The sequence below is a fragment of the Stomoxys calcitrans genome, chromosome 5 (genome assembly GCF_963082655.1).
Source record: "Stomoxys calcitrans chromosome 5, idStoCalc2.1, whole genome shotgun sequence".
Taxonomy (NCBI): Eukaryota; Metazoa; Arthropoda; class Insecta; order Diptera; family Muscidae; genus Stomoxys; species Stomoxys calcitrans.
The window spans coordinates 94449137-94476201 of record NC_081556.1 but is presented as its reverse complement, the minus strand read 5'-3'; the positions used below and the strand labels follow the sequence as shown (position 1 = coordinate 94476201).

The 27065-nt window shown below is 39.3% G+C and overlaps 1 protein-coding gene across 1 annotated transcript in view; it reads right to left on the bottom strand.

Moving 5' to 3' along the window:
- Positions 1–775: 775 nt before the first annotated feature.
- LOC106087506 (rhythmically expressed gene 5 protein) overlaps positions 776–27065 on the bottom strand; it is a 92467-nt gene continuing 66177 nt past the window's right edge. The window contains exons 2-3 of the mRNA XM_013252563.2: positions 9664–9853; positions 776–1946 (exon numbers count right to left, since the gene is read on the bottom strand). Coding sequence (XP_013108017.1) covers positions 1315–1946; positions 9664–9853 — 822 coding nt within the window. The 3' untranslated portion in view covers positions 776–1314. The remainder of the gene's footprint in view (positions 1947–9663; positions 9854–27065) is intronic.

The window sequence follows — 27065 nt, the reverse complement described above, 5'->3', positions numbered from 1 at the left end:
TGATTTTGACATAAAATAGAACCTGCTATCAAAAGACATAGGATTATTGCAAAAAAATTATTTTTCATAGAAACCATCAAATGCAATATGACATTAAAACCCATTCCAGACATCTCAATCCTAAGAATTTTGACAATTTTTTTCGTTTGATTTTTGAAATATAAAAAGATGACGACTTGACAAACCAATTTTCCCCCAAAACATGACGGGAAACATTGTTGTAACTGGTTTCAGTCGTCTACTTTACGCCAATTCAACTCGAATCAAATTCTTTCTAAGGCAGCTCTATTCTCGGGTATTTTTCGTCGTTAATGCGAACCTGTGAAAAATTTAGCTCTCACTTTATGACAAAATGTCACGGCGGATGTGTCAGTTCATGCACCCAACAGCTACCACAATTAAAAAAAATATTCAGGTATCCTTACCAATTTAACAGTAACAAGAATTTTGGCTATTTTCGATTTTGAAAAAATGTGGTGTGACCCCCCCAAAATAAAATTCTGGCTACGTCCCTGTTAGTATCCAACATACTCCATGCCAGCTTTAAATTTTCATTTCAAATTTTAATTCGGATCTGGTTAACACATTAGCATTTGTACCTCTGGACCAATTTTTTCCATCTCATAGCCTTGGATGGAGTCCATCAGATGTATTTGTGGAAACCTTTTTTAGAGTTTTGAAAAAAGTATACATACCCATTTTTTTTATTTTTCAAATTTATTTTATTCGTAAAATTACAATTAAAAGTAATTTACAGAAATAAATCTTAAAATATAAAGCACTCAATAAATAATTTAAAAATTATGTTTGTTTTTCTTTCTTCTGATAAAAAAAAGGAAGGTGTTGGTATATAAAAAAATGGACACAGGAGTATAGAAAAACGAGTATGAAGTTATCGAGGTAAGTGAAAACACAAAACGAAATAATAATCAAAGTAAAAAATAAGAAAATTAGTATTTATGTACGACGAGTATGTGGGTAAATCGTTCCATGAGTTTTTTTTTGTTGGTTTTTGTAATAAAAATGTACTTAAAATTAAGGAAAAAGGGGGTAATGGATGTTACATCACACACATTCATACAAAACATATACAGATAAAAAAAACATTCACTCTAACACACATACACAGTTGTGCTTGCCATTCACTCCAAAATGCACCTAAAGTTACAAAGTAAAGCTAAAGAAATGACAGAAAAAACTTCTGACATTTCTACCAAAAAAAAAATTACACAAAGAAATCTCCAGGGTTTCCAAGCAACCATTTTTTGTTTTGGTCAAATCTAGTGTTTTGTATTAATTTCCTGGATTTCCCCTTTAAACGCGAGGACGCTCATAGATATAGCCCATGGCCTGACGCTGGGCTCGTCCATTGCCACCGCGACCATCCTCATAGGGTGGCAATAATTCCTGCTGCTGCATCGCCAAATTGGTCAGATACTGTTGCTTCAGGGCATTGATGGTGGCAATTTTGCGATGCTTGGCGTTTGCATGCGTATTAACCTTGGGTGCATCTTGTTGGCCAAATGTCCCGGCTGCTGCCACGGCAGCATACTGCTCCAAATCATCGTCTTTGGCCAATGGCTTGTTTCGGTCCTCTTCCACGGGTGAACCATCAGGTTTGACACGCACCACAGAGGGACCGGTGAGGAAGGTATTCTGAGAATTGCCTACATCGAAGACATCGATTTGGGGATTGTGAGCCATGCTAGGATAACCATAGGCAATGTCCATGTCCATGGCATATTGGTGCTTGTGCTCGCTGCTATCGAACATGGGATTATGGGGATATTGTGTCTCCGCTGTAGTGCTGTCCGCAATGCTGGGTCTCTGGGTACTCGTCTGTTGATGTGTCAAAATAATGATGCTTGTGGCCGGAGGTGTGGGCAAGGGTTTTCGTGTTGTTATCAACTGGGAACTGTGATGATCGCGCATAATCGAAGTCCAAACTGGAATTGAAGAGAAAACCATTTTTACTCAAATTACGAAAAATATCAAGCTCAAGAAGTGAAAAGAGTGTTAAATGCAAAGCCCAAGCTCGGGTACTACTTTCCTTTGTAAGCAAAAAATATGTCCCTAGTACTGCTTCCGGTTTACTATGTCAAGTTAAAAGTCTTGGAGTCCGATTCAAGTTTACGCTCAATGATAAGGGGCCTCCATTTTATAGCCGAGTCCGAACGGCGTGCCGCAGTGCGACACCTCATTAGGAGGTGAAAACCACCGCTCAAAATTTGCTCTGATGGTCTCGCCAGGATTCGAAACCAGGCGTTCAGTGTCATATCCTAACCTCTGCGCTACGGTGGTAAATTTTGTCAGCGTGGTGTTGATGCCTTGAAAGCCGCTGGTTTGTAATCTAAGAGCCCTAGGTGCTTCCTGGGATTTGTTGCCTCTAAAACCCTTCATTGGTCCAATAGTGCAATGTGATGACCGACACATTCATACAATCCTTAGACCAGTGCCGGGTTGACCAGGTCCTTCGACTACAGGCTAAGTAGCAGGTGGATTAATCGTGGGTTTCATGACCCCAACATGGGGAGTATAGTCTAGTCTGCTACGGATCTGAGGGAAAATGTTTAACCCGCCTGTTAGGCAGACGACGCACAGTGGAATAGAACCGAAAACAAATAAAAGCGTGATAAGTTCGGCCAGCTAAATCTTATATACCCTCCACTATGGAATGGAAGTTCTTTGCCCGGAATCTTTTTATAGCCAAACAAAGGATAACGGATAAAATTTGCTCTTAAAGCTATACCAAGTTATGGACCGATCCGGGTTGGATGTTGGAGACCAAAGTGGAAGTCAAATGTTGCAAATTTTGCCCATGAACATTCCACTAAGGAACAGGGGCAAACTTCTCACCTATCAATGAGTGCAGTCCGATTCAAGTTTAAGCTCAATGATAAGGGGCCTCCTTTTTATAGCTGAGCCCGAACGGCGTGCCACAGTGGGACACCTCTGTGGAGAGAAGTTTTACATGGCATTGTACCTCACAAATGTTGGGAGGGGAAAGCCACCGCAGATAAGACTAGTGCCCTCTAGAGGCTCAAGAAGTGCACAATTTCAGGTAAATCCGATAATTATTGCGCACTCCAGAGGCTCAGGAAGTCAAGATTCCAGATCGATTAATATGGCAGCTATATCAGGTTATGAACCGATTTATACCATACTTCGCACAGTCATGTAGGAAGTCATAACAAAACATTTTATGCAGAATTTCAGCCACATCGAATTAGAATTACGCACTCTGGAGGCTAAAGAAGTCAAGACCAGAGATCGGTTCATATGACAGCTGTATTAGATTATGAACCGATTTGGACCATAATAAACGCTACGTGCAAAAATTCAGCCAAATCAGGTAACAATAGCGCCCTCTAGAGGCTCAAGAAGTGAAGAACCAAGACCGGATTATATGGCAGCTATACCAAAACGTGGACCGATTTGGCTCATTTACATATTTGGCAAAATTTCAAGCGCCTAGCTTTACTCGTTCGAAAGTTGGCGTGCTTTCGACAGACGGACTCAAGAATCCAGAATATATATACGAGTATAGGTTGGGTTAGGTTTAAGTGGCAGTCTGCCATCAGACTCACTTAGACGTTTTCGTCCATTGTGGTACCACAGGAACAGAAGAAGGAGGAAGCCTTCTCGTTCCTACCGTTGAACCATCCAGATCGCTTTAAAAAGCCCAATAACTTGCGAATGTTCACATCCACTAAATCAGACAGGTTCTCAAAGAAATGAGAACCTAAAGTGGAAATCCTTCTAACTGCCAGTGCGGGACATACACACAGAAGGTGCAAAAGTCGTTGCTGGCAACCTTCAGTCTGCCAGCATGTTTTCCGATTATACAGTGACTTGTCATGACGGACACAATGACTGAGATGTCTGTTCTAGTCAATGACAGCAAAGCAGTAGACCTCTTCAAGTCTAAATGAGGCCACATAGTTTTGGAATGCCCACAGCCCACTCTTTGTGACCATCTATCATCCGTTGCCCTTAGCTTTCATGTCGCTAGAGGCATACCCACAGATTCCAGTGTCCCTGGAGTGTGTAAAGTAGTTCCTAGTTTCGCAAGCTCGTCTGCTTTAGAATTCCCTGGGATATCTCTGTGGCCCGGCACCCAGAATAGGTGAATTTTGAACTGTTCAGCCATCTCGTTAAGAAATCTGCGACAGTCAAGGGCGGTTTTTGTGTTCAGAAATACGTTCTCCAGGGATTTAATGGCTGCCTGGCTGTCTGAGAAGATATTTATGCCAATCGTCGTAATGACATTATATTTTAGCCATTCCACCACTTCCTTAATTGCAAAGATCTCTGCTTCATACACACTGCAGTGGTCGGGTAACCTTTTCGATATGACCAGTTCTAGATCTTTAGAGTAAACCCCACCTGGTCGTTCAGTTTGGAACCATCCGTATAGAAGTCTATGTAACTTCTGTTACCTGGGATATCGTAGTTCCAATCGGTTCTCTCAGGAATAGTGGTACAGTAATTTATATCAAAAAGCGGCTCAGCTAGGGTGCAATCCACACTGTCTGGAATGAGGATAACACATTTGTCTAATCACAATGTCCAAGAGGCATAAGATGTAGCATTAAATTCCGTGCATCAGATAATGTCGTCCTCAATGCGGCTGTGATGCACAAACAAGCCGTCCTATGGATCCGGTTAAGTATTGAGCAGTAGGTGGACTTTTGAAGCGCCGTCCACCAGACCACAACACCATATAGCATTATAGGTCTGACAACTGCAGTATAAACCCAATGCATGCGGTCTAAACCCGGTCTAGTCGCCTTTCTTGCCCTTTCCAAAATGTGGGATTTGAAGTTCAATTTCCTGTCCAGCAAAACACGCAGGTATTTTGCGCTTTCTGTAAATGGACCATTCTCTCCACCCAAGGAGACAGGTTCCACTGTAGCAACTTGTATCTCCTGCTGAAAAAAACTCTTTCTGTCTTGCACGAATTTATACTTAGACCACTTTCGATAGCCCACTTTGCTGTTGCACGTAGAGCTTTCTGAAGTATATCTCTTAGAGTGCTGGAAAACTTTCCCCTAACCGTAATTGCCACGTCATCAGCATACGCGACCACTTCTACGCCTTTTTCTTCCAGAGACAATAATATGTTGTTAATGGCTATATTCCAAAGTAGAGAAGGCAGTAGACCTCCCTTAGGTGTTCCTTTGCTGACCCATCTTTTTAGATCCACAGATCCCAAACCTGCCGTAATGCATCTTTTATTGTAGTAAGTAAGTTATTGGGTTGCGGATTTTTTGAAAGAAAGTAAATGCATTTTTAATAAAACTTAGAATGAACTTTAATCAAATATACTTTTTTTACACTTTTTTTCTAAAGCAAGCTAAAAGTAACAGCTGATAATTGACAGAAGAAAGAATGCAATTACAGAGTCACAAGCTGTGAAAAAATTTGTCAACGCCGACTATATGAAAAATCCGCAATTACTTTTTGGGCAACCCAATATTAATAAACTTTCTTACGGTAGAGTTGATGACTAGAAACTCCAATTCCTTCATGATTGACGTCGTTTTACACTATTAAAAGCACCTTCAATGTCAAAAGATGGTACCATCGTATTTTCCTTGACAGCGAGGGAACCCTCTATGAAGCCGACTAGGTCGGGAAGGGCTGTTTCTGTGGATTTGCCTTTACTATATGCATGCTGCTGCTGTGACAGGCGATCTGCAGGGATTTTTGCCCTAAGATTTGCTTCTATCAACCTCTCAAGAGTCTTCAGCATAAAGGATGACAGACTAATAGGACGAAAATCTTTCGCCTTTTCCTGCTTCCCACAGGTGTATATGACATTGTGATACAAGCAGAGTAAGTCAAGGAACCAGACTATCAGACACAGCTAGTAGTTTAACCGGTGATACATCATCAGCGTCTGGCGACTTAAAATAGTCGAAACTTCTTATCGCCCAAAGGATTTTCGGCTCAGACACAATTTCCCTAATAACCTCCGACGATTGCATAGTAGTGACAACCTCTTCTGGCGCCACGTTGTCCGTTGGAGAATTTGGGAAATGTGTATCAACCAGCCTGTAGTTCTACTGTTTCCTCACTAGACATTGTCCATACATTCTCTGACTTCGGAATATACCCCACCGTAGTAGGTCTCGAGGACAAAATCTTCCTTAGTCAGGGGCCTCAGATGTATCCTCCACGAAACTGCAGCCTGTAGTTCTACTGTTTCCTCACTAGACATTGTCCATACATTCTCTGGCTTCGGAATATACGCCACCGTAGTAGGTCTCGAGGACAGAATCTTTCTAAGCCTAGAGGCCTCAGATGTATCCTCCACGAAACTGCACAATTCTACCCAGGATTTTTTCTGAGCCTTTCTCAGCTCGCCCTTAAATTTTCTTAGCTCAGCCTTATAGAAGTCCCAAATCTCGGGTGTTCTTGTGGCTTTCGCTCTGTTGAAGAGTTTTTTGCAGTCCTTCCATAGACCAACCAGCATTAGAGTCCACCATGGCGGTCGCCGTATGCCCCTTGGCTTAGCACTAGGACATGCTGACACTAGCGAGTCATTCAGGGCGTTCGTGATCCGCATGACCACTATGTCTATATCCTCCGTAGTTTCCATTGCCTTTTCTGGTTTAGAAGGGATAGACGTCCAGAATTTGTGCCGAAATTTATGACAATCCGCCTTTCTTCTGTTTAGCCGAGGGACCACTACTGTAGTATTTTCTCCAAGGCTGACTCTAATATAACGATGATCGGAGAAGCTGTGGTCATCCAACACTTCCCAGTCGCATATTCTTCCACCTATATCTTCCTATACAAAGGTAATATCTAGTACCTCCTACCTGTTCGCCAGATTGCAACTCATAATATATTCAATAAGCAGCTCTTTCCTTTCGTTGACATCCGAACTTCCCCATATCTGATGATGTGCATAGCATCACTTGCTACAATGAGGCTTTTCTTCCCTACAGAAGCGGCTTCTATCTGCGACTTAAGGTTTGAAGGCGGCATCTCTGAATCGTGTGCCATATATAGGGAAGCCAGCCAGTAATGAGACTTGTTTCTTTCAAGGCTGGCTACTACTAAATCTTCAGTGCTTTGCGACGGAAGAAGAAAAACATCTAGACTACTCTTTGGAAGAATACAGGCTCTGTGTCTCGCATTCCCCGTACCCTTGAGAAGTTTAAATCCCGAAATTCTTAGTCCACGAACCGATTGTAGGGGATGACCACCGCTGAAAATTATTTCCTGATGTTCTTGTCAGGATTCGAACCCAGGCATTCAGCATCAAAGGCGGACATTCTAACCTCTGCGCTACGGTGGCCTTCCAATCCAAATCATGCTTCGTAAATTGCAAAATAGGAAGTTCGGAGAGAAAGGTCTCGTTCAAAACTGCAATAAAAAAAATTAAAAGTCGAATATCCCCGAGACAAGAAGAGATATTATAGACCTCAAGCAGATTTTTTGTAGGGATTCTTGAGGAAATTTGTCTAAATGCCGAGGTGATTAACATTAGAAACCTTCTAAGGCCTTAACATTTTGCACATAATCTAGATAACACCTCGTCTTTAACCATTTCAAATTTCAAAGAGTTATCTCTATCCGTTCTCAAATGGTCTATTTTTATACCCTCCACCATAGGATGGGGGTATACTAATTTCGTCATTCTGTTTGTAACTACTCGAAATATTCGTCTGAGACCCCATAAAGTATATATAGTCTTGATCGTCGTGACATTTTATGTCGATCTAGCCATGTCCGTCCGTCTATCCGTCCGTCCGTCCGTCTGTCTGTCGAAAGCACGCTAACTTCCGAAGGAGTAAAGCTAGTCGCTTGAAATGTTGCACAAATACTTCTTATTAGTGTAGGTCGGTTGGTATTGTAAATGGGACATATCGGTCCATGTTTTGATATAGCTGCCATATAAACCGATCTTGGGTCTTGACTTCTTGAACCTCTAGAGTGCGCAATTCTTATCCGATTTAAATGAAATTTTGCACGACGTGTTTTGTTATGATATCCAACAACTGTGCTGAGTATGGTTCAAATCGGTCCATAAACTGATATAGCTGTCATATAAACCGATCTTGGGTCTTGAATTCTTGAGCCTCTAGAGGGCGCAATTCTTATCCGATTTGAATGAAATTTTGCACGACATGTTTTGTTATGATATCCAACAACTGTGCTGAGTATGGTTCAAATCGGTCCATAAACTGATATAGCTGTCATATAAACCGTTCTTGGGTCTTGACTTCTTGAGCCTCTAGAGTGCGCAATTCTTATCCGATTTGAATGAATTTTGGCACGTAGTATTTTGTTACGATGTATAACAACTGTCCCAAGTATGGTTCAAATCGGTTCATAACCTGATATAGCTGTCATATAAACAGATATGGGGACTTGACTTCTTGAGCTTCTAGAGGGCGAAATTTCTATCCGATTTGGCTGAAATTTTGCATGACGTATTTTATTCTTACTTTCAACAAACGTATCAAATAAGGTTTAAATCGGTTCATAACCCGATATAGCTGCCATATAAACCGATCTGGGATCTTGACTTCTTGAGCCTCTAGAGGTCGCAATTATTATCCGATTAGCCTGAAATTTTGTACGACGGATTCTCTCATGACCATCAACATACGTGTTTATTATGGTATGAATCGGTCTATAGCCCGATACAGCTCCCACATAAACCGATCTCTCAATTTTACTTCTTGAGCCCCCAAAGGGCGTAATTTTTATTCGAATTGGCTGACATTTTACACAGGTCCGAATTGGACCATATATAGATAACGCCCTAATAGCAGAGCAAATCTTTCCTTTTATCCTTTTTTGCCTAAGAAGAGATGGCGGGAAAAGAACTCCTCGACAAAAGCGATCCATGGTGGAGGGTATATAAGATTCGGCCCGGCCGAACTTAGCACGCTTTTACTTGATTGACAAAACGATCCATGGTGGAGGGTATATAAGATTCGGCCCGGCCGAACTTAGCACGCTTTTACTTGTTGTTAGTGTTTTTTTTTTCGTTGGAACATTTGCTATGTCAATTCTCGGCTTCCTCAGTTAACAGACGACTACACTTGGGTTCGGTTAAGGGTACAAGATTTGAACCAGCTTAGGGCCAAAGATTTGAACCAGCTTAGGGCCAATTTTATGAGCAGCGCGATCTTCCTGACATAGATCTCTTCTGGGATGGTTTTAGGATTTAGAGCACATAACAAGCCAATTACTGTCTTAAGCGCCTGTCAATAGTGGCATGGGGCTAACCTAACCCATAAAATTTAAAATTTGAAAATTTATTTTCGTTGCCTGTTTCCATAAAAATCTATTTTGGATGAAATTTTCTTCAAAAAACAAACAAAATTAGACCAATTTTGTATGAAAATCAAATTGTACAAAATTTTCTAGAAAATTTAATTTAACATCTTACGACAATTTCAATGAAAAAATCTTGACTCTATTTTGCACAGCAACACCTTTATATGAAGGTCGTTGAGGATTGCAAATGAGACATTACAGTTTAGCTACCATATAAACCGATTCTCTGGTTTGTTATGTGATTAACATCAATGGCATGTGATTCAGCCATCTGTTTACTATGAAATCTATTTGAAAACGACACTATTGGATATTTTAACATTTTTTTTTTTTTTTTAAAGTTGTCGTTGGAATACTTACTCAAAGAACTGGAATCTCTTTGATATGGATCCAATGTCTCCAACTGGGCATCTGTGAAAGTTTGTAGCTTTTCGTAGCCGTAGTTAAGCAAATCATGCTTGCACTGGTTAACTGGGACATTTGAGGTCGCTGCTGTCGTCTTACAGTGAACACTCACCAATTGGGCAAAGTGAGAATACAAATAAGACATCTGAAACAATAAGGGAACAGAAGAAAACATTTATCGTTAATAATAATCGTAAAAATTGCAGTTTGGTGCAAAAAATTTTGGATATTTTTTTATGACAGCAAAGTAATTTCAAACGAAAAATGCTTGTACGATACATAGTTTAAGAAAAGTGATTTGTATGCCAACGCTGTTAAAAAATAAATGGAATGCAGCCATAAAAGAAACAAACAGCAAACAAAAAATATTAATGTGGGGGGAGAGGAGGGGAAGGGAGATATAAAATATTTATGGGAGAAAAGAAGACACTGTCATGAAAATGCACTGCTGCATAATCTGTACTAAAACTTTTTTCGAGTTTGTGTCTTAAGTCTTTTGTTTTGCTTGGCATCATTCGACATTCTTTAATGAGAGCATTTGCATGCAAACATTCAATGTTTAATGAGTTGCAGTTACAATAAATCATACAAATAATTAAAAGCGCAAATGACTTGTTTTCGGCTTTTACAATCATACAAAAAAAAAACAGATTAAATATTTTTACATCTTTGTAACAAATTTTGTATTCCAAAAATGGAGAAGGTTTCTCATATAAAAATTGCTCACAAAATTTTAAAGGGTATTTTTGAGTATTGGTTAAGATCATGAGGGCGGACTTTAATGAGTAACATTGGGTTTTAACACTTCAAAACATTTAATGAAATTTTAAAAATAATTCAACCTGACCCGATTTACCATGCAATTGTAGAGTCGACGACTCTTTCAGGGACTACCTTGCACATTTTTGGGAACTATTGTAGAATATGTGAGTATACCGCTAGCCATGTCACAAATTGGGGTCCGTAAACGCTCCAAGATTATGTGGCCTAACCTAAGCATACCCGGGCGCCCCGGCAGCCGAGTTGGTAGCCTGCTGGGATTACCAGTGCAGGGGTCGTGGGTTCGATTCCCGCCAGAAGCCTTGGTCTGTCGCTACTGTGGTATCACAATGGACTTAAAATTGTCTAAATGAGTCTGTAAAGTACTGCCACTCTTACCTAACCTAACCTAAGCATACAGAGGGTATTGTTGTAACAGTATATGGTGTCTTAATTTGGGTGTTGGGCTTTGTTAATTATCCAAATATTTGAACTGTCAAACTTGGGTGTTATGTGCTTCCACAGTAGCCTGGAAGTAAGTAAAGTAGCATTGGCTGAACAAATGATCAAGTAAAGTGTGCCATGCGATCCCTGTCAAATAGCATGTTGGCATCAATCCTTGAAGGAATTATGGCGTCTGCATTTGCCGGAATGTACTCTGGCCGGAGAAGTTTAGCGTCTACAGGTGGTATGGGCGGTGAATGGTCTCAAACAAGTAAAAAGGCTTTAAGTTCGGCGGGCCGAACTTTGGATACCCACCACCTCGGGTATATATGTAAAACACCTTTCGTCAAAATCCGGTGAAAAATTCATACCTTATGCCCCATAGCAGCTATATCGAAATATGTTCCGATTTGGATCAAATACTTATAAGTACAAGTCATTTTTCAAATGCGTATAACAAAATATTGGTCTTTTAGGTAGCTATATCTAAAATTAAACCGATTTGAACCATGTACTAAACGGATGTCGAAATGCTTAGCATAAGTCACTGTGTAAAATTTAAGTGAAATCAGATTATAAATGGGACTTTATGGGACCAAGACTATAAATCGGGATATCGGTCTATATAGCAGATCTGGATCATATTTAAAAAGGATATGGAAGGGCCTAACACAACTCACCGTCCCAAATTTCGGCGTCATCGGACAATAAACGCGCCTTTTATGACCCCAAAACCTTAGATCGAAAGATCGGGCTATATGGCAGCTATATCCAAATCTGAACCGATCTGTGCCATATTGCAGAAGTATGTCGAGGGGCTTAATTTAACCCACTGTCCCCAATTTCGGCCACATCGGACAATAAATGCGCCGTTTTATGGGCCCAAAACCTTTAATCAAGAGATCGGTCTATATGGCAGCTATATCCAAATCTGGACCGATCTGAGCCAAATTGACAAGGGATGTCGAAGGGCCTAACACAACTCACTGCCCCAAATTTCAGCAAAATCGGATAATAAATGTGGCTTTTATGAGCCTAAGACCCTAAATCGAAGGATCGGTCTATATGGCAGCTATAACAAAATCTGAACCGATCTGAGCCAAATTGACAAGGGATGTCGAAGGGCCTAACTCTACACACTGTCCCAAATTTCAGCAAAATCGGATAATAAATGTGGCTTTTATGAGTCTAAGACCCTAAATCGGCGGATCGGACTATATGGGGGCTATATTCAAATCTGAACCGATCTGGGTCAAATTGACGAAGGACGTCGAGGAGCCTAACATTACTCACTGTCCCAAATTTCAGCAAAATCGGATAATAAATGCTTCTAAGCGCTCAAGAAGTCAAATCCGGGGATCGGTTTATATGGGGGCTATATCTGTTTATGGACCGATTCAGATCACACTTAGCATGGGTATTTAAAGTCATAACACAAGTTTTTGTTCCAAATTTCAGCCAAATCGGATGACAATTGAGGCTTTTAGCTGATAAAGAAGTCAAATCCGGGGATCGGTTTATATGGGGGCTATATCTGTTTATAGACCGATTCAGATCACACTAAGCATGGATGTTGGAAGTCATAACTCAAGTCTGACGAAGGATGTCGAGGGACTTAACACAACTCACTGTCCCAAATTTCAGCAAAATCGGATAATAAATGTGGCTTTAATGGGCCTAAGACCCTAAATCGGCGGATCGGACTATATGGGGGCTATATTCAAATCTGAACCGATCTGGGTCAAATTGACGAAGGACGTCGAGGAGCCTAACATTACTCACTGTCCCAAATTTCAGCAAAATCGGATAATAAATGTGGCTTTTATGGGCCTAAGACCCTAAATCGGCGGATCGGTCTATATGGGGGCTATATTCAAATCTGAACCGATCTGGGTCAAATTGACGAAGGATGTCGATGGGCCTAACACAACTCACTGTCCCAAATTTCAGCAAAATCGGATAATAAATGTGGCATTTTTGGGCCTAAGACCCTAAATCGGCGGATCGGTCTATATGGGGGCTATATCAAGATATCGTCCGATATAGCCCATCTTCGAACTTAACCTGCTTATGGACAAAAAAAGAATCTGTGCAAAGTTTCAGCTCAATATCTCTATTTTTGAAGACTGTAGCGTGATTTCAACAGACAGACGGACAGACGGACGTACATGGCTAGGTCCTCTTAGATTTTTACGCCGATCAAGAATATATATACTTTATAGGGTCGGAAATGGATATTTCGATGTGTTGCAAACGGAATGACAAAATGAATATGCCCCCATCCTTCGGTGGTGGGTATAAAAATGGGATTCACACGGTAGCTTGTCACCGCTTCCGCTACCATATGGGCGGTGGATGGTGTCAAAAAAGGGGATTCAAACGGTAGCTAGTCACCGCTACCCTTGTTAATGCTAATAAGAACCTCTAGAGGTCGTTCTAGATCAGTAATAGGCAAATACATACATCACATACACAAGAACTTCAATCTGAAGTCTCTGGGTGGTGCACAGTGGGAGAAAATCAAGTAAAACATATGTCATTTGAGAACGGTTAGAGATAACTCTTTGGAACGGTTAAAGCTGAGGTGTCTTCGAGATCATGTCCAAACTTTTAAGGCCCTAGGTAGTCGGGGCATCTCTTGGCAGGCTCCTACAATTAATCACCTCGGCATTCCGAAAAATTGTACGGGCTGCCAAATCTTCATTTGTGGTCCGATTTCAAAACGTTCTGCTGGATAGTGCTCAAAAATCCCTACAAAAAATTCCGCTTGAGGTCTACAATATCTCTTTCAATCCCGAGGATAATCGACTTTTATTCTTTTTTTTGCAATTTTGAGCGAGACCACCTTCGTATTTTGCGATTTATGAAGTGTGATTTGGATTTGTAACAAAATTTACAACCACTTTGCCACAACCAGTGTCCACATCTGATGGATAAGTTAAAAGTTTTACAGTTTGGAAATCAAAGAAAGAAATAATCTTGGGAACCCACCATCATGGATTCCTCTAAAAATGTACCCTTATAAACTGAGTTTGTATTTGAATTAGTTTGGTATCAATAAGTCATATCGGGACATGGGTACTTAACTTAGGGGGGCCTATATCACCATATTGACCGGTTCGGATAAAACATGGCACTGATGTTTTAAGTCATAACATAGGATTTTGGGCTAAATTTCAGTCAAATCAGGTGAAAATTGAGGCTGAAGAAGTCAAATCAGGGGACCGGTTTATATGGGAGCTATATCTGTTTATAGACCGATTCAGATCATATTTAGCATGGATGTTGGAAGTCTTAACACAAATCATTGTTCCAAATTTCAGCCATATGAGACTTCTACGTGCTAAAGAAATCAAATCCGGAAGTCATAACACAAGTCTTTGTTCTAAAGTTCAGCCAAATCGGATGAAAATTGAGACTTCTAGGTGCTAAAGATATCAAATCCGGGGATCGGTTTATATAGGGGCTATATCTGTTTATAGACTGATTCAGATCATACTTGGCATGGATGTTGAAAGCCATAACTCAAGTCTTTGTTCCAAGTACCAGCCAAATCGGATGAAAATTTAGGCTTCTAAGGGCCCAAGAACTCATATCCGAAGACCAGTTTATATGGGGGCTATATCTGTTTATAAACCAATTCAGATCAGACTTGACATGGATGTTGGAAGTCATAATGCAAGTCCGTGTTCCAAGTTTCAGCCAAATCGGATGAAAATTGAGGCTTCTAAGCGCTCAAGAAGTCAAATCCGGGGATCGGTTTATATGGGGGCTATATCTGTTTATGGACCGATTCAGATCATACTTGGCATGGCTGTTGAAAGTTATAACTCAAGTCCGTGTTCCAAGTTTCAGCCAAATCGGATGGAAATTGGGGATTCTAAGGGCTCAAGAAGTCAAATCCGGGGATCGGTTTATATGGGGGCTATATCTGTTTATAGACCGATTCAGATAATACTTGGCATGGATATTGAAAGTCATAACACAAGTCATTGTCACAAATTTCAGCCAAATCAGACGAAAATTGGGGCTTCTAAGGGCTCAAGAAGTCAAATCCGGGGATCGGTTTATATGGGGGCTATATCTGTTTATAGACCGATTCAGATAATACTTGGCATGGATGTTGAAAGTCATAACACAAGTCATTGTCACAACTTTCAGCCAAATCGGATGAAAATTTGGGCTTCTAAAGGCTCAAGAAATCAAATCAGGGGACCGGTTTATATAGGGGCTATATCTGTTTATAAACCGATTCGGATAATACTTGGCATGGACGTGGGAAGTCATAACTTAAGTCTTTGTTCCAAGTTCAAGCCAAATCGGTTGAAAATTGAGTCTTCTAAGGGCTCAAGATGTCAAATCCGGGGACCAGTTTTTATGGGGGCTATATCTGTTTATAGACCAATTCAGGGGACCGGTTTATATTGGGGCTATATCTGCTCAAGAAGTCGACCGATTCGGTTCATACTTGGCATGCATGTTGAAAGTCATAACACAAGTCTTCGGAGGGAAATTGGGGCTTCTAGGGGCTCAAGAAATCAAATCAGGGAATGGCTTTATATGGGGACAAATCTGAACCGATATGACCCATGTGCAATCCCCAATGACCTACATCAATAAGAAGTATCTGTGCAAAATTTTAAGCGGCTAGCTTTAAGCCATTAACGGCTATCGTGATTTTGACAGACGGACGGACGGACATGGCTAGTTCGTCTTAGAATGTCGAGACGATCCAGAGGGCTCAAGAAGACGACCGATTCGGTTCATACTTGGCAAAGATGTTAAAAGTTATAACACAAGTCTTTGTTACAAGTTTCAGACAAAACGGAGGGAAATTGAAGCTTCTAGGGGCTCAAGTATTTGTGTTATAACTTTCAGCCACATCGGATGCAAATTGAGGCTTCTAGGGGCTCAAGAAATAAAATCCGGTGATCGGTTTATATGGGGACAAATCTGAATCGATATTACCCATTTGCAATCCCCAACGACCCACATAAATAAGAAGTATCTGTGCAAAATTGTAATCGGCTAGCTTTAAGCGTTTGACGGCTATCGTGATTTCGACAGACGGACGGACGGACATGGCTAGTTCGTCTTAGAATATCGAGACGATCCAGAATATATATAGGGTTGCCCAAAAAGTAATTGCGGATTTTTTAAAAGAAAGTAATTGCATTTTTAATAAAACTTAGAACGAGCTTTAGTCAAATATACTTTTTTTGCACTTTTTTCTAAAGCAAGTTAAAAGTAACAGCTGATAACTGACAGAAGAAAGAATGCAATTACAGAGTCACAAGCTGTGAAAAAATTTGTCAACGCCGGTTATATGAAAAATCCGCAATTACTTTTTGGGCAACCCAAAACTTAATGGAGTCGCAGATCAATATTTCGAGGTGTTACAAACGAAAGTGGTGTTATGGCTAAGATGTAATGTCATCATGGGAGGCCACCGTAGCGCAGAGGTTAGCCTACCAGCCTATGACGCTGAACGTCTGTATTCGAATCCTGACGAGACCTTCAGAAAAATTTTCAGCGTTGGGTTTCCCTCCGAATGCTGGCGCCATTTGGGAGGTACTATGCCATGTTAAAACTTCTCTTCAAAGAGGTGTCGCACTACGGCACGTCGTTCAGACTCGGCAATAAAAATGGGGCCCCTTATCACTGGGCTTAAACTTGAATCGCATAGCCTTCATTGAGATGTGAGAAATTTGCTCCTGTTCTTAAATGGAATGTTTGTTTGTATCTTCTCTCCAAAGAGGTGTCGCACTGCGGCACGTCGTTCAGACTCGGCAATAAAAAGGAGCTTCCTTATCACTGAGCTTAAATTTGAATCGGACAGCTTTCATTGAGATGTGAGAAATTTGCTCCTGTTCTTAAATGGAATGTTTATGGGCAAATTTGTTTTGTTTATTTGTATCTTCTCAGATAGCCAGGCAGCCAATAAATCCGTGGAGGACTTATTTATGAATTCAAAACCACCCTCGAATGTCGCACATCTCTCAACGAGAACGAGGCTGAACAGTTCAAATTTCACCTGTTCTGGCTTTAGATATATCCCAGGGAATAGTAGAGCAGACAAGCTTGCGAGACTAGGGAGTGACTTACAGTTTCCAGGGGAACTGGAATCTGTGGGTATGCTTCTAGCGACATGTAAGCTAAGTTTTCAGGACCAGGCCCGAAGGACAACGAATGATAGATGGTCACAAAGGGAGGGTTGTGAACACAACAAAATTATGTGACCTAATCTAGACTCAAAAAAGTCCGCCGCGTTTTCTGTCGCCGGCTAGAACATACGACTTATCAAAAAGCATGCTGATAGACTGAAGCTTGCAAGTAAAGACTTCTGCAGAAAAGGTCTATCACGTTTTCTGTCGCTGGCTAGAACAGACGTCTCACAGACTTATCAAAAAACATGCTGCTGGACTGAAGCTTACAAGTAAAGACTTCTGCAGATGGCGACGAGGAAAAAGAAACTGCAGATCATTTGCTGTGCTTGTCCCGCATTGGCAGTCAGAAGGAGTTCCACTTTAGGTTCTCATAACTTTGAGAACTTGGTTGATTTAGCGGATCTTCCTTTTCTCCTGATCCTGGCGTATCACAATGGATGAAAACATCTTAGTGAGAGTGATGGCAGACTGCCATTTTAACCGAACCTAACCCAGGGTGATGGGTTAAAAATGTTTGGAAAACTTAATTGTTGTTGTTGTTGTAGCAGTGTGTTATACACTGAGGCGGCAGCCCTTGCCGATGAAGAACTCTATCGTGTCAAGCCGGTACGTACAACCGACAGTCATGGGATTGTTTGGAAAATGTGATTGATTGGAGCTCAAAAACCAAAATGCATGCTGCCAAAGTTTTTTTCTTATTATTGCAGGCCTATGTTTTTCAGGTTCGTGTCTTAAGTCTTTTGTTTTCCGCTGTACAAAGGGAGGGTTGTTCTTGATTCCTCAAACACAGAATTTTTTTTCTGGAAATTTTAACAAACTGAAGGGCTTAAGTTTCAAGCCTTTGCAGATTTAGTGGTCCAAAATTTATTTGCCTTTTTATTTACTCCAAATATTACATTTTTGGGTACTTCACACAAAATTACACCATTGCCATATTTTTTTTAAATTTGGCAAAACGACAAAAAGCAATTGAAAACTAATTTCTTTAGACACAAAAAAGAGATAGAGTATATTATCTCTTTTTTTTTTGCAAAAAAAAAATTTCACAAAACAAGTTAAAACGAAAATAAAATACCCATCTCCTCCCAAAAAAAATTATAGGAACAATGTGACTGTATCAATTTGCGTCTATTCATTATTCAAATCCATGTGTGACGATAAGTAAAAAAAAGCTATAACGAGATACTAGTATGTCATCGTCGCATGTGTTCGCTGCAAGTTGCTTCAAACGAAAGCTCTTCACCTAAGACTGGTTATGTTTTATTGCTTTTCTCCGGAAACCCTCAGGGCTTCTCCTCGTCTAAACCAACCACCAATGTCTAGGTGTTTGCGAATACTCGTACCAGGTTTTTTTTTTGAAAAACAAAAGTAAACTGGTCTTACCGTTGAATGCGTAGATAGTAGATGTGTCATCATAGTCATTAGGACGCTTTGATGTATGTTAGCTGACGTAGCAGCATACGCCAACAATTTGTTTCTGTATCTATGGGAGCGAAGAAACACGTCTTTGATTCTGATGGAGTTTTTTTTTCTTGTTTGATTTAAACCATTGAAGTCTTTATCGACTATTTCATCTTCATCATGCGGACAGCAAACAAACAAAAGCAAAATCACTCCGGAAGTTTTTTTGAGTCTATCAAATTGGTTTATAGGAGAATGTCGGATAATGTTGGGGGATTTACAGTAATAATTATTTTAATGATATAAGTTGCCACTCTAGTTTAAAACTCACTATTCCAAAATTTTTTGATTAGGGGAAAAATTTCTTGAAAAGCTAAAGGAGTTTAATGGGTGTATATGTCAGTTATATCGCAAAATGAAAAATATAACAAGCGATTAGGGAGCAAGCGCCTATCCGATACGCCAACACATATCTATTGGGTTGCCCAAAAAGTAATTGCGGATTTTTTCAAAGAAAGTAAATGCATTTTTAATGAAACTTAGAATGAACTTTAATCAAATATACTTTTTTTACACTTTTTTTCTAAAGCAAGCTAAAAGTTACAGCTGATAACTGACAGAAGAAAGAATGCAATTACAGAGTCACAAGCTGTGAAAAAATTTGTCAATGCCGACTATATGAAAAATCCGCAATTACTTTTTGGGCAACCCAATATATGCATGATCGAAGTACCGGTCTACGACCATCAGTGTGTACTCAGTGTAGATCAGTCTGTTGTTTTATGCGTACATGGTCTTACGCGTTTTTGCGTGTGTAGGACCGCATTGCGTCCCCAATCGAAAACATCTTCTCTTATCCCAGAGACACATCAGCGAAATGTGTCGGAGAAGAACCACTTCGCAAGACGAAAAGCCAGTCCCCATGTAAACCAGGATATGAGTGTTTGATTCGTCCTAAACAAGACAGCTTCCGCAGTAATCACTATCCGAGATACCCATACGCGCAGACATACGGCCGCTTTGTGGCCAGGTTATAACTTCACCAAATATTTTCAACAGTTCGACAAATGGCACCTATGCAAGACCTATGACGGGTTCGCTTGCGCCGAATGAGCCCTTCCTCGCACATTTGTTCGCCTTCTCATTTGCACCGCCCTTCTCATGCGGAATACCATCATGTCCGGGAATCTAAGTTATTGTTGTGTCAAGAGCCCGGTATTAACTCAGGCATTCGGTGAGACTACCGGACGTGCAGACGATATTTCAAGCTGAGGTCTGTGCCGCAAATGTCGCAAGGTTCTTGGCAGGGATTTACCGTCTTCGAAACTGAGGATTTTTGTAGACCGTATGGCGGCCCTTAAGACCTTGGATTCCAGGACAGTGAGGTTCAACTGCGTGTCTTAGAGAACCTCACTGTCCTGGAATCCAAGGTCTTAAGCGCCGCCATACGGTCTACAAAAATCCTCAGTTTCGAAGACGGTAAATCCCTGCCAAGGACTTCATTTGCGGCACAGACCTCTGCTTGAAATATCGTCTGCACGTCCGGTAGTCTCACCGACACATTGATGTCGAATGTCTCGTCCCTGACTTTAACAATGTGAGGACCGATATATTTATATTGGGTTGCCCAAAAAGTAATTGCGGATTTTTCATATAGTCGGCGTTGACAAATTTTTTTACAGCTTGTGACTCTGTAGTTGCATTCTTTCTTCTTTCAGTTATCAGCTGTTTAGAAAAAAAAGTGTAAAAAAGTATATTTGATTAAAGTTCATTCTAAGTTTTATTAAAAATGCATTTACCTTCTTTTAAAAAAACCGCAATTACTTTTTGGGCAACCCAATATTTATATATCCTTAGACTAGTAACGGGTACACCTGGTCCTTAGGGACAGGATAAGTCACATGTTAAGGAATAGATGGATTAACTATGGGTCCCTGGAGAACTTATTTCTGAACACAAAAACCACCCTCGACTGTCGCAGATCTCTCAATGAGATAGCTGAACAGTTCAAAATTCACCTGTTATGGGTGTCGTGCCACAGTGATATCCCTGGGAATTGTAAAGCGGACGAGCTTGCGAGACTAGAAACTACCCTACACATTCCAGGGATACTGGAATCTGTGGGTATGCCTCTAGCGACATGTAAGCTAAGTTTTCAGGACCAGACCCGATGGACAACGAATGATAGATGCTCACAAAGAGGGGGATGTGAGCATTCCAAAACTCTGTGGCCTTATCTAGACTTGTAGAGGTCTACTGCTTTGCTGCCATTGGCTAGAACGGACGTCTCAGTCTTTGTGTCCGTCATGACAGGTCACTGTCTAATCGGAAAACATGCCGGCAGACTGAAGGTTGCCAGCAACGACTTTTGCAGAAGCTGTGAGGACATAGAAGAAGAAGATATTATAGAACACCTTCGGAGTGTGTGTCACGCACTAGCAGTCAGAAGGAGTTCCACTTTAGGTTCTAATTTCTTTGAAAACCTGTCTGATTTAGCGGATGTGAACATTCGCAAGTTTATGGGGCTTTTTAAAGCGATCTGGATGGTTCAACGGTAAGAACTAGAAGGCATCTTCCTTCTTCTGTTCCTGTGGTAGCACAATGGACGAAAACGTCTAAGCGAGTCTGACGGCAGACTGCCACTTAAACCTACCCTAACCTAACCTAACCATGGGTCCCACAACATAAGGTAAAGGGAAAGAGCCCCACTGAACAGGAAAAAGGAGGTCATTTTATCGCCACCCTTATGGGTGATCACCATAAAAGCGATTGCCACCAGGCCAGGCCCTGTGATTCGACGGTCCTCGTGACACTGGACCTATCGAAAGCATTTGGCATGGTCAGCCACGCAAAACTATTTCAGGACATCGCCAACACTCCAGCCAGGACTAAAACGCTGGATTACGAATTATCTGTGTGGTCCCCAGTTATTTGTGAAAATTTGCAGTTCCCCAAGACGGGATGATATCCCCGGCTCCATATCCATCAACAATGGATATGGCACATTTGCAAATCGGTCCACGCTTTGATATAGCTGCCATATAAAACGATCTTGGGTCTTGACTTCTTGAGCCACTAGAGGGCGCAATTATTATCCGATTTGGCTGAAAATTTGCATGAGGTGTTTTATTATGACATCCAACAACTGTGCTGAGTATGGTTCAAATCGGTACATAACCTGATATAGCTGCCATATAAACCGATCTGGGGTCTTGACTTCTTCAGCCACTAGACGGTCACAATTCTTATCCGATTTGGCTGAAATTTTGCATGAGGTGTTTTATTATGACTTCCAACAACTGTGCTGCGTATGGTTCAAATCGGCCCATAACCTGATATAGCTGCCATATAAACCGATCTGGGGTCTTGACTTCTTGAGACTCTAGAGGACGCAATTATTATCCGATTTGGCTGAAATTTTGCATGACGTATTTTATTATGACTTCAAACAATTGTGCCAAATAGGGTTCAAATTGGTTCATAACCTGATATAGCTGCCATATTAACCGATCTGTGGTCTTGACTTCTTGAGCCACTAGAGGGCGCAATTATTATCCGATTTGGCTGAAAATTTGCATGAGGTGTTTTATTATGACATCCAACAACTGTGCTGAGTATGGTTCAAATCGGTACATAACCTGATATAGCTGCCATATAAACCGATCTGGGGTCTTGTCTTCTTGAGCCTCTAGAGGACGCAATTATTATCCGATTTGGCTGAAATTTTGTACAACGGCTTCTCTCATGACCTTTAACATATGAGTCGAGAAAGGCATGAATCGGTTTATAGCCTTATGCAGCTCCCCTATAAACCGATCTCCCTATTTTACTTCTTCAGCCCCTAAAAAGCGCAATTCTTACTAGATTTGGCTGAAATTTTATACAATGACTTCTACTATGGTCTCCAATATTCAGTTAAATTATGGTCCGAAATGAACCATAACTTGATATTGTTCCAATAACATAGCAATTCTTTTCTTTTATCCTTTGTTTGCCTAAGAAGAGATACCGTGGCAAAAGCTCGACAACTGCGATCCATGGTGGAGGGTATATAAGATTTGGCCCGGCCGAACTTAGCACGCTTTTACTTGTTTTTAACTGATCCAATTAAAGAATGATTGACATTTTTGAAAATTTCAATCAATTTCTATATTAGATAAACAGATGTTTGTTGTTTGGCAAAAGGTCCATGGGTACCCCCCGTGCGGGTTCTCTAAAAATATATTGGGAGTCGGGTTGTTGTTGTCGTAGCAGTGTGTTGTGCACTGAGGCGGCAGCCCTTGGCCAATGAAGGACTCCATCAGGTTAATTCGGATACTTCTCTCAGTCCGCAAGGGGCCTCCTTTTTTATGCCGGGTTCGAATTGCGCGTCAACTCCACTTGCTAGAGAAGTTTTAATATGGCTGGATACCTCATAACATTTTTCTGATGTTCACGCCGGTATTTAAACTCAAGTGTTCTGCGTCATGAAGTACAGCTAGCCGCTCAAAATTTTTTACAAATACTTCTTGTTGATAAAGTTAGCTTGAGATTAAAATTGGTCGATGTTTAGACATAGCTCCCATATTAACCAATCTTCCGATTTAACTTCATTCCTATCCATTCCATTCCATTCCATTCCAATTCCTATCCAATTTAGTTGGAATTTTGCTCGTGGTGTTGTGTTATGACTTCCCACATCCATGGCGAATATCGTTCGAATCGATCTAAAGTCTATTCATTCAGCCCCTAGGTGACGCAATTATTTTCCGATTGATCTGAAATTCGTCACAAAGAGTTAACATATGTTATGTTTTAACTTCGCAACTTGATATAGCTCCCACATAAGTCAGATCTCTGTATTTGACAATTTAAACTTCAGTACGGCGTAATTACTTTGCGATTTGGCCGAAATTTGGCACCTTCTATAACCTGAATTACCTCCCACATTAACCGCCTATAGTTTGAAACTTGACAAATGCGATCCATATTGAAGGGTATATAAAATTCGACCAGGCCGAATGTGATGACCACTTTAAATAATAAAACTTCTTTTGTTTTTATTTATTTGGCGGCTGTTGTGGTGTCGTTCTTTGTCTTCTTCTTTTTAAATTTTCTATTTTGTTTGCCATTCACAATAATGATTTTATGTGGCACAACCTTTATAAGAGCGTAGGACGTACAACAGGAATTGCCACCTGTGCAACGAATGCAGGGTTGTATAGTCGTAACGACGTAAGAACGTTACCGGCGTAGGACTTAAGGACATGCTTTTGACAAGTTTTAGTAGGAAAGTTCTTTCCAAATCTCGAGACTGACCTGTCAACATCGTGTTTTAAGCGTCATTGAGTTCTAGTTGTGGTTATTTTCTGTGTCAGTGCTTTTTATTGAGGACGTTTCCTTATATTATAAGACAGCCCCAAGAAAAGGGTAAGAAAAATCAGTTTGTTTTAATTATTTGGCTATTTCTGTATAGATAGAATTAGTTAGTAGATTTATAAAAGTGAATATTAGAAAAGAAAAAAAAGAAAAAGTTTTGAACAAATTAATTGCGAAATTTTAGGAAGACGTGGTTTTTATGGGAAAGGAACGTTAGATGGACATATTAAGTAAATGATAAAGCGTTTTTATACATATGTCCTTCATTTACAATTGGAGCATATTAAATATGTGGCAATGAAATATGACCAATAGTAAAACGTTCAGTGTGAACATAAGGCATCATGAAGCGTTTAGTCTAAAGAGAAGAATATCACGTGCTTAAACTTATTTTAATATTCACTATTGTAAATAGAAAGAGAATTAATAGTTTTCGGTAATGTGAGATGCGTATTTATTTGTGGCATTTTTACTAGGGACCCACCGTGCAACAGAGCCATCTGTGGTTGTACATACATAGCAGTTGAGGTTAGCCACACGTGGTGGATTTACCACAGGAAGAAGAAGACCTCAGGGTTGGGTTGCAAGTACTACTGCAGGTGCCACACAACATCCCTGCTTTTGTATTGCTGTGGCGGTCGGCCGAATATAGGCCGTTTTGAAATTTGGAAAAAAAAAAACCATATTAAGTATGGGCTTGATTGTGTAAGTCCGGAACCACATGTATCAACTAACATAACCCCCAAATTGTCCCCTAGCCACACATATATACACTACTAAAACCTAGGTATATAAAAAAAATACGCAAACCTTAACCTAACTTACTACTAAACTAAAAGTTGAATAAAAAAACTAATATCACAGCTATAAATTGCACTACATACAAGATTTGGAAGAGAAAATATCACAGAAATAATAATACATACAGATGTATGACAAAATTGTAAAACTACTGGATTTATTAGTTTTTTTTTTAAAAAAAACTATAACGATTATTTAAAAAAAGGAACACAAGCAAACTAATCTATTTACATAATAATTAAATATTAAAATATACTTGATTGCTTAACATTTAATAACAGGTATTAAATAAATACATATTTATAAGAAACCGCCATTTTCTTATTTAAAAAAAGTGTTAAAATTTTCCTCATAAAGTTCAATTTTTGTTAAGCATGCAAAATATTCATTTGTATTAACAAAATTGTCAATAATTATTAATATTCTACTAATTTTCTAAAGTGAATAAATAATTAAAAATTTGTACTATAAACTTATAAAATCTTTATTGTTAATGGCGAAACTGTTATTAAAAATCAATATTTTAGACAATAAAAAAAAAAAGGAAACAAATATAAATATCAAGCGAAATAACTAGAAATTTAATCTAAAAAAATGTTTTTGTTAATATATAAAAACATTTAAAATTAAAGTATATTATTTTTTTTTATGATTATGTTAGTTTTAGGACACCAAAGAAACATGAAATGTTATATATAAAGGCCTTGTTTAATATTTTTTTTTTAATCATTCATTCATAGAACATTGTTAAATATTTCCTAAAAAAAAAAAACAAAAAAAACCCTAATTGTTTATAATTTTTCTTAATAATTTAGTCCATCAATTAAACTTTAAATAAATATGTGAATATTGCTATATAAAATTAATTAACAATGTGTTAGTTTGTCAAAAAGGCTGAAAAGTAACGGTCATGTGAGGAATGGATGAATTAATTTTGGGGTATTTTCAAATATTTTTTTTTTGGCACCGAAAATACCATGGATGACAATAGGTCAAATGGGGTGGGATGCCAGGGAGAGAAATAACACCTAAACTCTCCCATGATAAGATGTAAACCATCAGATTCAAACAAATGGACCACAAGCTATTATCACTAATCATATTTTTTCCAGTGTATTTGAGCATTTGTTTTAAAGTTCATTTTTAAAAAAACCGGTACAAATTTAAATGTACAGCCGTTAGCGGAAAAGAACCTCCCCATCCGGCGAGCTAAGCCGCAGCCAACATCCAAGTACCGGATCCGCTTAACAAAGGCTATGATTTGAGGTAAAAACCTAAGTCAAAGTCTCTGTGCACAAAGAGGTTGTTACATTTTGGCGCCCAGCAACATGGGACTGCCTTTATTACTATTGCATATTGGCTACCCAACACCATCCACTTAATTGAAATTTTGTTAAGATAAATAGCCCAAACTTATGAGAAAGATTCTTTTTCTATATAGCGGTGTCCCGGAAGGCAAAATATTGCCATGCCTGTGTTGCAACGACTGTTAGAATAGATCCAATCATTAAGTCACCAACTGAATCAAATCAATCTATTATAGAGGCAGGAATCATGTATTCTGATGCTATATAGCAAGATATTACATTTGTTGTTGTTTTTAAATAGCATGATGCGATTTAGAAGGTATTCCACACAAAGTAATTTTTTTCAGCGTACTGATTTTTGACAATTTGCTTTTATGTCCAAGAATTCTATACAAACATCTTTGTTTAAATCTGAATAGATTTCTTTGTTTTTTATTGAAGAAAAAATTAAATGAAATTTATTATTTTACATCTTAAATTTCAGCCTAAAGTATTTTTTTTTAAATTTAATTTGAAATTGTTAAACTAAAAGTAATTCTTAAAGCTATACACCATTCTCCACCATCACTTGATCCGTTACAAGATTTCAGCCATCATACCTATGTATATTGTCCTTATCTGAAAAAGAAAAGAGAAATATAATTAATCTTAATTGTTAAAATTTTTGTTTTTGTTAGTGTTGTTTTTGTAGTATACATGTAGATATAACACTTATCAACTAAACCCTTATAACAAAATATATTGCCTAAAAGACACTAAAACATTCCCTTACCAAAAAAAAAAAAAAAAAAAAAAAAAAAAGAAAAAAAAAAAAACTAATATATTTGAATTAAAATATTTTTATTACTACATATAAAGAGCCTATTTCCAAATACTATTACCATTTCAATAAACCATAAATTTGTTTTGGTAAATTTACACTGCCATACGAAACGATACTGTTTATTCCCTTTTCTTAGGAATTTCTCGCATTACGTTTGCGTTTTTTTTTTTGTTGCTGCATAGGGCACAAAGGAAAGGGGAAGCAGGACATTCTTAGATATTTTTTGAATTATAGAATGACTGAAAGAACAGGTTCTAGATCCTCAGCTCGCATTGCTAACAGAGATTTACGGAATCA